At 51.2% G+C, this 15,773-nt stretch overlaps 1 protein-coding gene across 4 annotated transcripts; it reads right to left on the reverse strand.

Moving 5' to 3' along the window:
- Positions 1-282: 282 nt before the first annotated feature.
- LOC129500981 (zinc finger protein 324A-like) lies at positions 283-7,076 on the reverse strand. Of its 4 annotated transcripts, none has more exons than XM_055311921.1 (4): positions 6,669-7,074; positions 5,031-5,157; positions 4,574-4,690; positions 283-4,049 (listed from the first exon to the last, which is right to left on the reverse strand). In XM_055311921.1, the coding sequence occupies exons 1-4, from the start codon at positions 6,699-6,701 to the stop codon at positions 2,596-2,598; spliced, it is 1,731 nt and encodes a 576-aa protein (XP_055167896.1). In that variant the 5' UTR covers positions 6,702-7,074; the 3' UTR covers positions 283-2,595. The 4 variants fall into 4 exon arrangements, with proteins under 4 accessions (XP_055167896.1, XP_055167898.1, XP_055167899.1 ...); XM_055311923.1 differs by lacking the exon at positions 6,669-7,074 and adding an exon at positions 4,835-4,953 and having other exon boundaries at positions 5,031-5,101; XM_055311924.1 differs by lacking the exon at positions 5,031-5,157 and having other exon boundaries at positions 6,669-7,076.
- Between the last annotated feature and the right edge of the window lie 8,697 nt (positions 7,077-15,773).

Below are 15,773 nucleotides of genomic sequence, written 5' to 3' on the forward strand. Positions count from 1 at the left end.
CACTCATTCCCATCCAATCCTAGCTTCAGAATGCCATTGCCTGACACCACTTACTCCATCCTTAATACTTGCAGGTTTATATTCTAAACACACTCCTCCATAAAGTTTCATTAGGTTTCTGAACCAAGTGAGGTGTGTGTTCAGTCCATCTTGTTCCAGGAACCCAGGGAAACTCACATGCATACCCTGCTCAGGGTTAACACCAGAACAATCAGCCCAGCATGATAGGACCCAGCATGACCACAGAAGACTGGAGGAGGGCAATGCGAAGGCCAAAACATGGATGAAGGCAGGTGACTATAATAGTTGCTGATCAAGGTGAGAGCCACTGAAGTCCTGGATATTGGGAGCAGTGGTTTCAGATGGAGGAAGTGAGAGATAGCAGGATGCCTCACACATAGGGAGATGGGAGGGTCGAAGGGTCAGGAGGGCTCAGGTTGGAAACTGGACTCCAGGAGCTTCAGTTGAAGATGCAGAAAAGGTTGAATATAATTTGCTGAGTACCCACTTGGTGTTTGACAGATGCCTTTCATCCCAAATCCCATGGATTCCCCAGAGGTCTCTGAACAGAGTGTGGAGTGAGGCTGTGGCCTACTCAAGTCATCCTCCTGAAAGTAAATCTGGGGGAAATGGAATAGGAACAAGGTCAGAGCAGAGGAGTCCAGGAGGGGTGGACAGTGGTTCAAGGTCCTGCACCATACCAGAAGTTCTGGTTCAGTGGAACTATACTCCAACGATCTTGGGGACCCAGTTCCCTGCAAGACATCTCTCACTGCTGCCACATCTCCCCTCATTATAGGACTTACGAGGTTCCAGAGATGGAAGAGAAGTCTGAACGTGCTGGCAGGTGGATGCGGGGGGGGGCGGGGCACATCATTTTCTGTGTTCATTTTGTGTGACAGGTGGCTGCGAACCTTGGAGGTGATGGGACTAGGATACCCCCTTATCTCAGGCTCCCGAGCCTGGATCTACAAAGACTCATCTTATAGTAGAACGGAGACTTGGAACAAAAAAAAAAAACCTGAGACTTGGGCAGCTTCATGATGTCTAACATAGCCCAAGTCTCTTCGCAGACTCCCATGAACCTTTGGCTGTCATGAAGACATAAATGTCCCAGACCCTTATTTGGGGAACAGGCAAGCTGTGTATCTAACCTTTAGACTCTCAAAAGGACCTGGTTGAAGCAAAACTTCACAGCTCTGTGAAGAATGTGTCGTTAAACACTCCAGAACCATAATCTGGAGGTTGGGAGGGGAGGCCAGGCTGTGCACTTCCATAGTGTTGTGCAAGGATTTCAACAATATACGTCCATTCCAACTTCTACTTTTGGGTCTTTTCTTTTTTGTTCCCAAGAGTCCACTAACATCCCTGGGAGTAAAGCCTCAGGTCACGATGGACGCTGGTCCGCTGAGAGCCACAGAGAGAAACCTGGGCCCCACCCCACCCATCTGACTCAGTGTACCAGCCATGTGGAGGTGTCCCACGATGGGAAGGTGCACACACATGGCCTTAGGGAACGGCAAATCCCCTTTCCACATGAGGCAAGAGAACAGGTGGACACCTGTCGACCAGACTCTGCAGAAACAAGTAGTCCCATCTGGTCTCTTCCAAACCTGTTATGATCATCTCTTCTCAGGGCAGTGGGGATATAAAGGCTCCTGTAAGGGAGCCTTTGGTAACAAGAGGATGTGGCCAATCCTGAGGCTTGGATGAGAAACTGAATGGAAGAGCATGGCTGAAGAGCCATCATTCTTGATGTTGGTCTCCCTCTCCCCAACCCAGGGCCCTCTACCTCTACTTGCTCCACCGTCTGTGGGAGTTCTAGGTGCAGGTAGCCAGGCCTGGAATCACCCAGCTCTCACACTGGCAGACTAGAGCATGGGTGCCAGAGCACGGGGGCAGAGTGCTGAGCTCGGGATGCTGAGCCTATGGCCAGGAGCCATGTCCTGGCTCTGCTGTGTGCAACTCACATCCCCTCTCTCTGCCGCAGTTTCCTCATCTGAGAAATGGGGTACCAACCACAGCAGCCACCTCACAGGGGTGGCAATGGGCACATGTTGGCCCTTATCAAGATCCTGCCTATCAGGGTCCTGCAGATACCCTCGGTAGGCCTGAATCTCTCTCTCCCTCCCTCCCTCCTTCCCTCCCATTCTTTTCCGGAGGTGGAAGCTGAGACTTAGAGCCCAAGGCCAACACCAGACAGCACATGACCTCCTACCCCCTGGGTCTGCTCACAGGAGGCCTTGGATGAAGTGAGGTCTTGAAGGAACATCCTGAGGGTCAGCCTGGCAGTCACTGGTGTACAGACGTGGGAATCTTCTAGGACCGCCTCCCCAGCACTCCAGCCCTCCTCCTCCTCACCTGAGTACCCACGTCATAATAGGCATGAAACAGCACTCTGCCAGGTCTTTGCCCTACCAAAGTCCCAGCATCCACACAGCCCCCTGATATTTCTGCAGCCTGACCGTTGGGATGACCTGTGGCTGAAATGGCAAACATCATCACCATGTGCAGATGGAACCACGGTACACGGCCATGTCTTCTCCAAAATGTGGATGTGTGGGAGACACAGGTGTTTAGCAACCAGCTGTGAACTCAGGCTTCAGCAGGCTTTGAAACTGTGGCTGGACCTGAAGTGGGAGTGGGCCCAGCTTCCCTCCCCAGTGAACCCTCTGATGATGCTCCCAAAGAAGGCCTGGCCTGGGGGCACAGGCCAGTCCCACGCCGCGGTTTCCGCACAGGTTTCTCTCCTGTGTGGATCCTCTGGTGGTGGAAGAGGGCTGGGCGCTCTCGGAAGGCACGGCCGCAATGTGTGCATACAAAGGGCTTCTCACCCGTGTGGATGCGTCGGTGGCTGAGCAACACTGCGCCCTTGGCAAAAGCCTTCCCGCAGTCCCCACAGCGGAAGGGCCGCTCACCCGTGTGCAGAAGCTGATGCTGCGTGAGGTTAGAGCTGTGACTGAAGGCACGGCCACATTCTGCACAGGCAAAGGGCTTTTCGCCTGTGTGCACACGCTGGTGATTAGACAGCGAGGAACCCTGGCTGAAGGCAGCACCGCAAAGAGCACAGGTATAAGGCTTCTCACCCGTGTGCATGCGCTCATGCTGGATCAGGTGTGAGTTGCGGCAGAAGCGGCGGCCACACTGGGCACACGCGTAGGGCCGCCCACCTGCGTGGATTTTGCGGTGCTGGCTGAGGTTGGACCCATGGCTGAAGGCCTTGCCACACTCGCTGCAGCGGAAAGACTTCTCAGCTGTGTGTATGCGCTGGTGTCTCACCAGGGAGGAGCTATGCCTGAAGGCCTTACCACAGGCTGGGCATGCATAGGGTGTCTCACCACTGTGGATGCGCTGGTGCTGCGTCAGGTGTGATGTCTGGCTAAAGGCCTTGCCACACTGAGCACATTCATATGGCCGCTCCCCAGTGTGGGTGCGCAGGTGCTTGAGCAGGTCGGAGCTCTTCACGAACACTTTGTTGCATGCCCTGCATTCAAAGGGCTTCTCCCCTGAAAGGAGGCCAGTGCCTGTGTGGAGGGCCTTTCCCAGCTGATGCCAGGTCGGGGGCTCCTGGCCAGCAGGGAGTCCATGAGGCTTGCGGCTAGCTGTACCCTTACCACCTTGCCCAGAGGTGAGACCAGCCTCAAATTCTGGAATTTTGGGGAAGGCTCTCCCAGGGGCCTCCCGCCCATATGGCTTCTGACCCCCACATGCCCTCAGCTGCTTGCCTGGCACGGGGCGGTTCATAAGGGCCTTCTCCCTGGGTGAGCTGTCCTCAGCCATCCTCAGTGGAGAGGTCAGCCTGAGGCTGACACTGGCCTCCCCACTGCCAGGACCCAGCAGGAGCCGTTCCCAATAGATTACAGACACCCCTGTGGGTTTTTTCTCCTGAGAAGGGGAGATGCCCTGCCAGTCCTCCAGGCTTTTCCCACGATCACACATGCCAGTGAAGGGAAGGACCCTTGTAGGCGCTGGACGGGAGCCATCATGGAGGGCCCCTGGCAGCGCTGCTTCTCCAGGAACCACCCTGTCGTATGCCAGATGACGGGAACCTGAAGGCACAGAAATGGTGGATCCTGGGTCATCCTGGCCAGAGGGGATGGTTGGGGCATGCCTAGGGGTCAGGCAAAGGAATGCTAAGGACTGGGTGTGCAAGCTGGGGAGAAACGCAGTGGCCAGATACCAGTGTATGTACTTCACTTCTGTCCCAGGGGACTCCTCAAGCCTGCTTTTGTTCCTTACACAGATAGCTACCTGATGCTATAGGCCCTACTCTCAAACCCTGTCCCTGCCTGTGCCGCCACCGCGCCCCCCCCCCCCCACTGCCTCTCCCATAGTGTGGCCACAGACTGTCCTCGTAAAGGCTGTGGCCCACTGCCTGGCATGGGGTACCCTGGGATCTCCCCCTTGATGGGCAAGCCAAGGCCAGAGCCTCCAGGAGTGGCTGATGGTTTAAGGAGGACGGGAGAGAGTCAGGCAGGAGGTGGGAGATGAGAGCCTCCAGGAAGGCAGGGAAAGGGGACAGAAGCGTGGCGGCAGATGGGCCCAAGCTCACTGCCTCTGAGTCCCCACTCACCAGGGCTGGCCTTCCTCTGAGCATTCCTGGCTGGCATCACAACTGTCCCACTGAGAACCCAGGGCTCCTCGCCACGCTCAAGCTGCATGACTACCCGGGGTCGTGACGCAGAGAGCCCTGTAAGAAAAGACAAGCAAGTGAGGGGCTAGACCCAGCTCAGGACAACCTACCGCCCAACAGATGGGAGAAGTCAGGGCTTTATGGGGTATAGATGGTGTCATCTGTGCAACCAAGAAAACCACGCCACATGGCAAGACTCACAGGAAGAGTTCAATGGTCCCTGTGAGGAGAACCGTGTTGGCAGCACCAGATGAAAGGGGCCGAGCCTGGACACAGAGGCGCCACAGCGGCACAGGGACACTCAGCCAGCTGGTATGAGGCTGCTCATAGGCCAACAGGAGATAAGGGGTTAGTGCTGGCAACAACAGAGCTTCCCATGGAAAACCCAGGGCCTTACCCAGTGAAGCCACAAGTGCGAAGTTCTCTAGCATCACGTGGCAGTACAAGGCCCTCTGGGCTGCATCCAGGAGCTCCCATTCCTCCTGGGAGAAGTACACGGCCACATCCTCAAAGGCCATCAGGCTCTACAACAGTGGGCAGGGGAGGATGGACACGATCTAAGCTATGGCTGATGACGACCCAGGACCCACCTCCCTGTCCCAAGGGCTATCTTTCCCAATATCCCTCAGAGGCTTACCTTGCTCCCCCTCACCCTCCTCTCCCCAGGCTCTGCAACTCTGCAGATGCAACTTCCCTCCTCTTTCCTAAACCCTACCTGTCTAGGGCATAGATGCCTTCTCGGCCTTCTGACTGGCCACTTACACAAGGCAGGCAGAGCTAGCTCTCGACCTTCAGATGGCTACCACCCCAAAGGCAGGCCCAGGTGCACACTCATGCTCCAGCCTTTGCACAGACTGACCTCCCCAGACATACCCTTAACTGTTCCTGGAATTAGCAATTGTACAAGTCCCAGCTATGGACCCTGCAGGACATGCCCATGCTCGTAGGGATGCCCCCTTCTGCTGAACTTGCCTGACATCCCAAGACTGCTCCTTCAGCATGAATGACTGGCCCGGCTGATCCCCTCCAGTCACTACAGGAGGGGCCCCAAGGATCTGGTGGGCACACAGGAAGCCGGTTCCACCCTCCCTCCAAACTATGGTCCCTCCCCCATTTCCTTGGCCAAAACCCTGCCTTCAGCCACTAGCCAAGCTCCACCCCTCTATCCCCCACCAAGAGCCCCAGGGGCTACCAGCCTTTCTTCATCTCCCTGGAGTGCTACCCATCCCTGGCCGCATCCACGAGATTCCTTCCTAAGTTTGATTCCCAGGCCTTGCCTTGGCTCAGAATGTCAGGCCCCTATCCTTAGACATCTGCAATTCCCGATCCACACCATACCTCCACCCTGGGACATCACAGACTCCCTGATCTTACTCCGCAGCCTGCTTTCCCTTCAAATTCCCGTTCCTGTCTACAGCACCTACTTTCCTCTGGGTGCTCAGGCCAAAAAACTTGGGACTGTGTTCTACTAGGGCCACCGGCTCACACGCAACACCTGAGACCTCAGACCCACGGGAATCCAACCCCTTTCCCGTCTCCGCTGGCCCAGTGTGCCTGCAGCAGGTGCCGTCTTCGGCTACCCGGACTGTGGCAGTGCCTGCTCCGTGCACACGGCCACTCCCGCTCTGCGCATTTCTCCGCCAAGGAAACGGTGGGATACTTTAAAAATCCTAACTTAAAGCAAGTCCAGGCTCTGTTCGATTCCTCCCCGGGCCCCGACGCAACTCCTCAGCCTGCTATTTCTCTTCCTTGCTCACGTCTGGAAGCTCAGTTCCCGAAGCACCTAGGCTCAGTCTCCCCTCCCAGCTTTTGCCCGTGTGGGACCCTCTGCTGGGAACTTCCGTCTACACCTCACTCCTTTGGCTGCCAGAAGTGGGGATCTCACACGTGCAACGCTCCACTGGCCTGAGCCCCCGGGCCTAGGACGGACCGGGAGGGGAGACAAAACGTCAAAGTAAAGTCCTTCCCTGAGTCGAGGCTCGGGTGCCTCGAGGAGGGAGCAGGCGGTTGGTGGTCTTACGCTTCCTCTACCCACCTGTGCGGGCTCTGTCAGCGCCGCGGTCGCCATCAGAACCCTTGCTTGAGGACGCGCAGAAAGCGACCCACAACGCGACGTCCCGGCTCCAGGCCTCAGTCTTCCCGTCGTTCGAGGGCACAGACGCCCAGGACGCCGCCGCCCCTGCCGCCCGGGGGTCGGAGAACACGTGACTCTGGGCACCGCCCCACAGCCTTGCGGGGCGTCCCAGGCTACACCCGGAGAAACCCAGGCTCGGGGGACGCGACCGTCGCCCACGATCACGGCGTGCGCGTTGCGGCCCTCCGCTCGCGCCTTCCTCGCAGCCCTCGCCTTGGGTCTCCAAGCCTCTGGAAAACCGACCCGGGTCGGTCGCGCCTCAGTCCCGGACACCGGTGTGGCCCCACGCCCGGCAGCAAAGTGACAGCCCCCGGACGCCGGAAGTCCAGCCTCCGCAAGCCGTCATTGGCCCCATGAGCCCTGCGGACGCACGCGCGGCGCCTTCTGGGAAGCGTAGTTTCCGCCGGCTCGGCGGCCAGTCGGGCGGTACCCTTGCCCACGCCTCTGGCGACCGTCAGGCATCTCCGCGCAGCGCTCTGGGAGATGGGTTCCCGCAGGCACGACCCTGCTTCCGTGGGCCCACGCGCGTGAGGTGGGGAGTCGCCCGGCTGGGGGGCCTGCGCTCGGGGTCCTGGGATCCCGGCGTGCACCCAAGCGGCCGCCGACACTAAATGCTGGACGCGCAGAAGCGGAAACTGCTGAGGTCCCGGGAGGCGACCCCAGCCTGGGGCTTTAAGGACAAAGCCTAGTGTCGTTGCGGGCTGGGTGTGTGCGTGTGCGAGGGTTGGCGCTTTGGCACCGAGCCTGGCAGTGCCCACCCCAGCGCTGCCTCTGGAGGCCTGGGCTCGGGTTTGGCCTCTCTGTGTCCTGTGAAGGGTTAATATCACTTTTGCAGCCTCTACCCCAAGGGCTGCAAGCCCCCAGCCTAAATTTTTCTTGAGTTTGACTTGTTCTCTGAGACGTCCCTAACCCATCTGTTTACCTTACTAAACTGGACCGCGCAGAATGTATTTTCCCGGACTTGCTTGTCTTTGGGTCGTCTGGGTGTTGTTGGCACATCACGATATTGATTCCTCGGTGTCTTTTCCTCGGGACCAACCTGAGTGTCTGTCACACCTAAAAACAAAAGGAAAGGCCGTCTCTGCACACGGGTGACTGCTGGCAGAGAAGAAGAGGTTTTCCCTCTGTTGCTCCACTGGGACGATTTGGTTTTTTTCAGGGTCGGTAATCTGCATGGATAAGGTGGTACAGTCATGTTACCCACCGCATATTACCCACTGCTTTAAGGAAATATGGAATTAATGTGTGTCAAGGTCGTTCATTATTCCTGCCTCCTTCTATATGCATCTATCTCCGCTATAGATGCTCGCTTTGAAAGAGTTTAAGAAAATCTAACATATTAATCTCGTGACTTATTCAGAAGCTTAGAGGCATTAACATTTCAAGCGCTGTTTGAATGTTTGGAGACATTTAATTTCTTTAAAACTTCGTATTTTAAAATTATCCCTATAACGTGTAATTAGTTAGACTAGAAGGATCTTGATTGCCTACTATTTAGAGAAATGCTAAGTGTTTGGTAAACTCACAATTTAGTGAATTGGAAATGAAATAAAAATGGCAACAAGTCGTCCTCTGTACACAGAGTAGCTCCATATCCCTGATTCAGATCTCACCCTGAACAAGATTGCACTGCCAGGTGGCTGGCGGTGGGAGGTTGTGGGGGGTATGGGGAGGGGGTTGTCTGGGGCCGGTGGTGGGACCCTAGCTAACCTGGTTGGACTTCTGTGAACCCCTGTGTCCTCATCTGTGAAACAGATAGTAATAAGCATTTGCATTGTGCTGAATTGTGCTGAGCATCCATTCTTTCCTTGGCTGGGTTGAGCCTGCTGATGAGCCAGTTGAAGGCACTCTTCATTACTACTAGTGTTTTCTATCTCTAGCCTTAACTTTTGATCTTACCTTAGAGTTTCCATCTCTCTGCTTACATTATCCACCTATTCCTGCATTTTGTCTACTTTTTTTCCACTAGGACCCTTAACATCTTAATCATAGTTATTTTACATCCTGTGTGATACTCCCAACCTCTGTGTCCTATCTGGTTGTCATTCTGATGATTGCTTTGTGTGTGCTCAGCCTGTTTTTTCTTGCCTTTTGATATGCCTTGTCATTTGTTGTTGAAAGCGAGAAATATGTTTGGTAACAGGAGCAAAAGTAAACAGGAGGTTTGGTAATATGGATTGAAGTAGGACTGTACTTAATGTTTGTTGTAACTATGGGTGCTAGAGGCTTCAAATTCCTCTAGTGGTCTAGTTTTTGTCTGTTCTGTAGACTTTGTGCTCTGGTAAGTGTTCTTCTCCAGAGAGAGTCCGTGTCTTGCATCTCTTTTAGTTGTAATCCTCTGTTACACTGGAATTCCACTGATGTGTAAAGGGTGAGAGGGGAGAGGATCATACTAAATCTTCCAATGAAATCCCAATCTTTAGTAGCACTGTGTCTGAGGAGCATATCTCCACCACCGTAGTTTCTTTCTTTCATTTTTTCTTCCTTGACCCCAACTGCCTTCCCTGGCTACAGCATTCTCAAAGTATTTGCTAGAAACCCTCGCCCCTGCGATCTCTCTCACTTAGGTGAGAGAAGAAGGCTAGAGGGACCTGTAGTGGGAGCAATGTCCTTCACCCAGCTGGAGATGGCTCTAGCAGCTTTATTCCTGGTAGTATATGTCTTTGTAAGGAAGAGGCTCTGAGTATATTTCATGAGATAGTTATCTTTCTGGTCATATTCAATCTTGTCTCATGTAATGGGAGCAATGTCCTTCACCCAGCTGGAGATGGCTCTAGCAGCTTTATTCCTGGTAGTATATATCTTTGTAGGGAAAAGGCTCTGGGTATATTTCATGATGGTTATCTTTCTGGTCATATAACACCTGCTCTTCCCCTGCTCCATGCTAACAGCTGAAAAAACAGAGACATGCCAGTTAACTGAGTGCATATTGGACACAGCCAGGATGGAGTCCATGGGGTCACTGCCCAGGGGACAGGAATTAGGCTTGACAGCCCAGACTGGGAGACTCTGCGCAGGTGCAAGTACAAAGTGACATGATAGGTCCCTTGCTCACTTATCTGTCTGGGCAGTTTGGTACAGCCTTAGCCTCTGGTGGCAGAGGAGCACCATGTTGGGCAGCAGGTCTTGGTCTTTGGAAAGAACAAATGAATGTCATCAAATAGCATGTTAACAAGGCATTTCAAAGACATGTGACCAAGTGAGGACACAATAAGGGGACACTGGTGTTGGGGGACCTGAGAGAAAGAGATGAGGGATGAGGGGAAAGGGTGAGATATGAGGTCACAGCAAGGGGCTGGGAATCAGGAGAGACCAGCAGAGTGGGAGGATGTTCTGCAATGTCTAGTGTTTAAAAAGACACAACAAACCCAAAGGGAGTAATTTACTTCCATCAAGACAGCAAACCAAGACACAGTTGAACCAAAGTACCTAAGTAATACAATGTGTGTTGGTTCCTTAGTGTATATGCAAGCTCCCTGTCTCCACACCCTAATACACTGAATAAAAAGCCTGCTGGGCGCCTGGGTGGCTAAGCTTCCGACTCTTGATCTTGGCTCAGGTCATGATATCAGGGTCTTGGGATCAAGTTCTGTGTCGGGCTCCATGCTCAGCAGGAGTCTGCTTGTCCTTCTCTCTGCTCCTCTCCCAGCTTGTGTTCTCTCTCTCTCTCTCAAAAAAAAAAAAAAAAAAAAAAAAGCTTCCTGTACTAACCCTACAGGTACACAGTGCCCTGGTTTCTTACTTATTTAGTAACAAGTAATTGAAAAGTTCTTTAACACTTCCTTGGGTTGTGTTCAATTTAATGCACGCTAAGCATGCATTAAATCCCTTGAGTTTGGTTACACTTTGACAAGGTAGCATACTTGTGTACAAACAGTCCAAGTGGGATCTTTTTTGAAATACAGGCAAGCCTCTTAGCATGGTATGCATTCTTAGAGGCCTCAGCATCCACAATTAGGGACATGCAAGAATTATTCCCTCCTAACTTTGTGAAGAGAAAGGTCTACACTGTTTCGGAGTGGCAGAATCAAGTGAGATGTTCTGTATCTGGTGTTTCCAAGCATGTGATTTCCACATGCTTCAAACTTGCATAAAATATATGCACATGTCCAGCTGGATGCAGAATGCAACATGGAGGGGGGCTACCGGGTGGCTCATTCAGTTAAGCATCTGACTTCCACCCAGGTCATGGGTGGAAGTATGGAGCCCCAAGTTGGGCTCTCCTCCCCATTCAATGGGGAGTCTGCTCTTCCCTTCCCTCTTCCTCTGTCCCTCCCTTGTTCATGCTCCCTCTCTCTCTTTTTTTTTTAAAGCAACATGGAGGAAGAGGAGTCAGCTTAGGCCCAGGGTAGGTCAGTCTCACCTAAGTTTGCAGGTGGGTTCCTCTGACCATAACCTGTGTGATAATGGGCCTCGATGTCCCCTGTCTGTGATTTAAGTTTCTTCACATCTAAAATACTGGACTAAGAATGCACAACTCGAGGTTGTTGGGAGTATTCACATTCAGCTCCTGTCCCGGGCAGCCTTGCATTAATGTTGGGCACCTCTGTGACTTGTGAAAATCACCACACCTGTCTTGGGCCACATCCCTAACAGTGTTACAGCCTTCTGTACCTGGGAGTCAGAAAGTGTCTCTAACCACCAGCATCCTCTCACACTCCATCCTAGTTCAGAGGGTTCCATTCTTGACTGCTGCAGGAATCAAAACCTCATTTGCTCCTACCTTTCATCTCTCAGGGCAGCTGGCTGCTGTAGTGGGATGTGATTTGGAAACTGGCACTGCTGGCCTTATATCAGCTGTCCTGCCTGCCCATGCTCGGCTTGGAGTTGCCATGTGTTCCTAGGTGGGTGCTCATATTAGAAGATTACCTCATTCTCTAGATGTTCCAGGGCTTTCTGAAAGTCTTACTGCCTTTGATCATATATGGATGGCCTTAAATTGTGGTGGGCATAAGACATTTGTTAAGAACCCTAGAATTCTTATTAAATAGGGAAATCTGTCATACTTCATGATCTGGTTTGAAATACTTAAAAATAATATATAATTAGTATTCATTTTTCTTAACTCTGAAAATTCAGAAATTAATTTTTTGAAGAAAATTGTTTGAAAAATAAGTGTTAGAATTAATTAAAGATTTAATCCTGGGTCGCCAGGGTGGCACAGTGGTTGAGCATCTGCCTTTGGCTCCAGTCATGATCCTGGGGTTCTGGGATCGAGTCCCACATTGGGTTTCCTGCATGGAGCCTTCTTCTCCCTCTGCTACGTCTCTGCCTCTGTTTCTGTGTCTCTCATGAATAAATAAATAAAATCTTTTTTAAAAAAGATTTAATCCTGACAATTGTTTAGCTTCACATTTGGCTCTGTAGAGTCTTCTAATTGTTGGCTCAGTCTTTGCTTCCTCCTGTGTATACTCTCTCTATTAAATATTTTACTACCAATGTATATTTAGGTATTTCCTGGTGGCTCTGCATAGGTATTATTCTAATAACAGAGTTTTTCTTTTTTTCTGTCTCAATACTGATTCTTGAATTCTCTGTCACCACCTGGCCATAGGACAATCAATTTAGTTGTGACACAACTGCCCACAGTCTGCATATCCCAGAGGGTTAGGGTTCAGTCCAACAAGAATGGCCACACTTCATATGAGGTGCCCAATCTACTCACATTTCTGCCTGGCACACTACTGGTTCACGGTTTTCATACTCGCCCGCCCCTCAGGTTGGTAATTCATTAGAACAAATTATAGAACTCAGGAAAGTGTTTTATTTACTATTACCTGCTTATTGTAAAGAATGCAACTTAGAAATACCACAAGGGAAGGAGTGCCTACAGCAAGGTATGAGGGTGGGAAGATGGGCAGGGCTTCCCTTTCTCAGTGCACACCACAATCCCAGGACCTTGATGTGTTTACCAACCAGGAACTGTGAGAGATTTTATGGAGTTTCAATTATTGACTAAATCATTGAGGGCAGCCCCGGTGGCGCAGCGGTGTGGCGCTGCCTGAAGCCTGGGGTGTGATCCTGGGGACCTGGGATCCAGTCCTGCGTAGGGCTCCCTGCATGGAGCCTGCTTCTCCCTCTGCCTGTGTCTCTGCCTCTCTCTCTCTCTGTGTCTCTCATGAATAAATAAATAAAATTCTTTAAAAAAAATAAATAAAAATAAATCATTGAGCATTTGTGATTAACCCCAATGCAGGCCCTCTCCCTTTCCCAAAGCTTGTAAGTAAAACAGTAAAGGCAACTGTGGGGTCACAAGCTTTGTTCCTTTGGCATCCAGCCCCATCTTGAAGGTGTCTAGGCCCCTTTCTGACTCAAGTCACCTTATTAACATAAATCCTGGGTTTGGTTGAAAGGGGCTTTTTTTAAAAACTAGTTCAGAGGTTGGTATCTTTTTTGGTTTTAGTTTTGGGTTTTGGTTTTTTTGTTGTTTTGTTTTTTTTGGAAGAGGCTTTTGTTTTTATTATTTATTTATTTAGTTGTTAAGTAGGCTCCATTCCCATCACAAAGCCCAATGTGGGGCTTGAACTCACAACCCTGAGATCAAGACTTGAGCTGAGATCAAGAGCTGGCTGCTTAAGCCACTGAGCCATCAGGAGCCCCTGAAAGGGGCTTTTATTTTATTTTATTTATTTTATTTTTAAAAGATTTTATTTATTTATTCATGAGAGACATAGAGAGAGAGGCAAAGACACAGCCAGTAGGAGAGGCAGGCTCCCTGCAGGGAGCCCAATATGGGACTTGACCCAAGATCTGGATCAGGCCCTGAGCCAAAGGCAGATGCTCAAGTGCTAAGCCAACCAGGTGTCCCTGAAAGGGGCTTTTAATCAGTAACAGAAGATATTCCTATGACTCAGGAAATCCCAAGAGTTTTAGGAGCAGTGTGTTGGAAATCAGAGACAAAGACTGAATATATATTTGTTATTATACCATATCTGTAATAGTATGTCTACCTTCAATGTTTTTTTCTCTTGATCTTCATGAAAAAGAGACTGAATGTAGGGAATTTAGGCTGGAATAAGAGGAATAACAAACAGGTGGTAGTGGTTGGTGGTGGTGGTGGTGATGGTGGTGGGGAGCCAGCTGGCTGTGCGTGGGAAGAAAGAAGGATTAGCCCAAGTGATCAGACCAAATCTCCTCCTATCAGGGAACAGCTAGGACAATCAGATGACCATGTGAACAGTGTTACTTACATGGGGCTGTCAAATGACAAACCTAAAAAAGTTTAGTAATGAGTTTGATATCCCTTATTCAAGGGAAAGCAATCCACAGATTGGGCAGTCCAGTGCCTCACAAGCAGGGAATTGCTCTTCCCAAGGGATTTGGGGGCTCCAATAAATGAATTATTATGGCCTACCGTGTTATAGGTACTGTTATCAGCTTTTCACATATGTTCACTAATTTATACCTCATGACCCCTGTGAGGATGGTGCTGTTGTTGCTGCTTTGTACCTTTCTCAAGACACTTCAGGAAGGAATAGTGTGGCTGAGATACCAGATTGCTTTGGAGTGTTTTGGCCCAGGTTCCAGAAGAGCCGACTGGGCACTGTGGGGGCTGTGACAGGTGGTTCTAGGGACTGAACCCTAGAGCAAAGCCAGAGGAGGCCAAGGATCCGGGAGAGAGAAGTTTGTGTGGGACATGGTCCATAAGTGCCGCCAGTGTTGTGGGGCTGATGTGAGCAGCAGCAGGTGATGCCCCTGAGGCTGTGAGCCATGGTTTCTCTGGGCATTGTAGGGCCAATTCCAGTTTGGCAATCTTATCCCACAGCGGGCCACACATGTGATTTTTTTCTTCCAAGAACTGGTCGTTCCTGGTGTCACTGTTTCTTTGCCCTGTAGTGCCTAAGGAACCTCATGTGTGCCCTGAGGAACTGCAGCCCCTTTGTGGCACCAGTGCGCACTTGGATCTGTGCCTACAGTGGTCCAGTCAGCGCCCCTGAACACAGTAGGTTGTTAGTTTCTTTCACTTGCTTATACCTCACTTGTCCCTTTTAGGAGAGACTTGGCCAGCAAAGGAGCTGGACATGTGTGAACATAGCAATGGAGGCCCAGGCTGGCCACCCCTGCTTTGGCCCAGGACTACCTTCCCCTGGTGCACACAGTAGATTCCATATCATCTGACAACTGGTACAGGCAGCAGAGTCTGGACTGGTCCTCCTTGAGGCCCATTTTCCTGCCCTACACATGGTAGATCCTTTTAAATCTTTTTTTTTTTAAAGATGTTATTTGTTTATTCAAGAGAGACACACAGAGGCACAGACACAGGCAGAGGGAGAAGCAGCCTTTATACAGGGAGCCTGACGTGGGACTCGATCCCAGGTCTCCAGGATCAGGCCCTGGGCTGAAGGCTGCAGCGGTAAACTGCTGAGCCACCCAGGTTGCTCCAGGTCCTTTTTAATCTTAAGGCTATTGTACCCTTTGATACCAAAGACCAACGTAGATAGAATTTTGGAGTGGATGGATGAAGTAGTAGAGGATGACATGGGCCACCTCTACTGTGACCAAGTGTTCCTGCCATGTGTTGTCATCATCCCTTAAGACCTTCTGGACCTTGCTCTCCAGCCCTCCCTCGGCTTCTGTGCCAAGCTGCTCATTGCCTGGTGCCAGCATAAACCTATATATCTGCTTCTCTTGCATGTATCATGCTATGAGTGGGTATTAAGTTGTGGTCATTCCCCCGATGAAGAGTATTGCATTCTTATGTACCCAGCTCAAGGGTCCCTGATGTGTGAGGCTGTGTGACTGCATTTCCTAATAGACAAAGCTAGCATCTGGGATATGGGACTAAAGAACTCCCATTTAATCAACAGAATACCTTGTGCTGAAGATGCATGGGGGTGGGGTATAGGGATATATGGTAGACTAGAATCTAGGTTTTTGGATCCCAGAACTTGCACTGGGAAGTGAGAGGTGGCCGCAGGCTTTGTGGCCTGGGGCAAGTCCCTAGAACCACCTGTCTCCTGTGCATTGGTTTCCTTCATTGTAAAGTGGCATTGATGATTGTGCCCA

The sequence above is a fragment of the Nyctereutes procyonoides genome, unplaced genomic scaffold (assembly GCF_905146905.1).
Source record: "Nyctereutes procyonoides isolate TBG_1078 unplaced genomic scaffold, NYPRO_anot_genome, whole genome shotgun sequence".
Classification (NCBI taxonomy): Eukaryota; Metazoa; Chordata; class Mammalia; order Carnivora; family Canidae; genus Nyctereutes; species Nyctereutes procyonoides.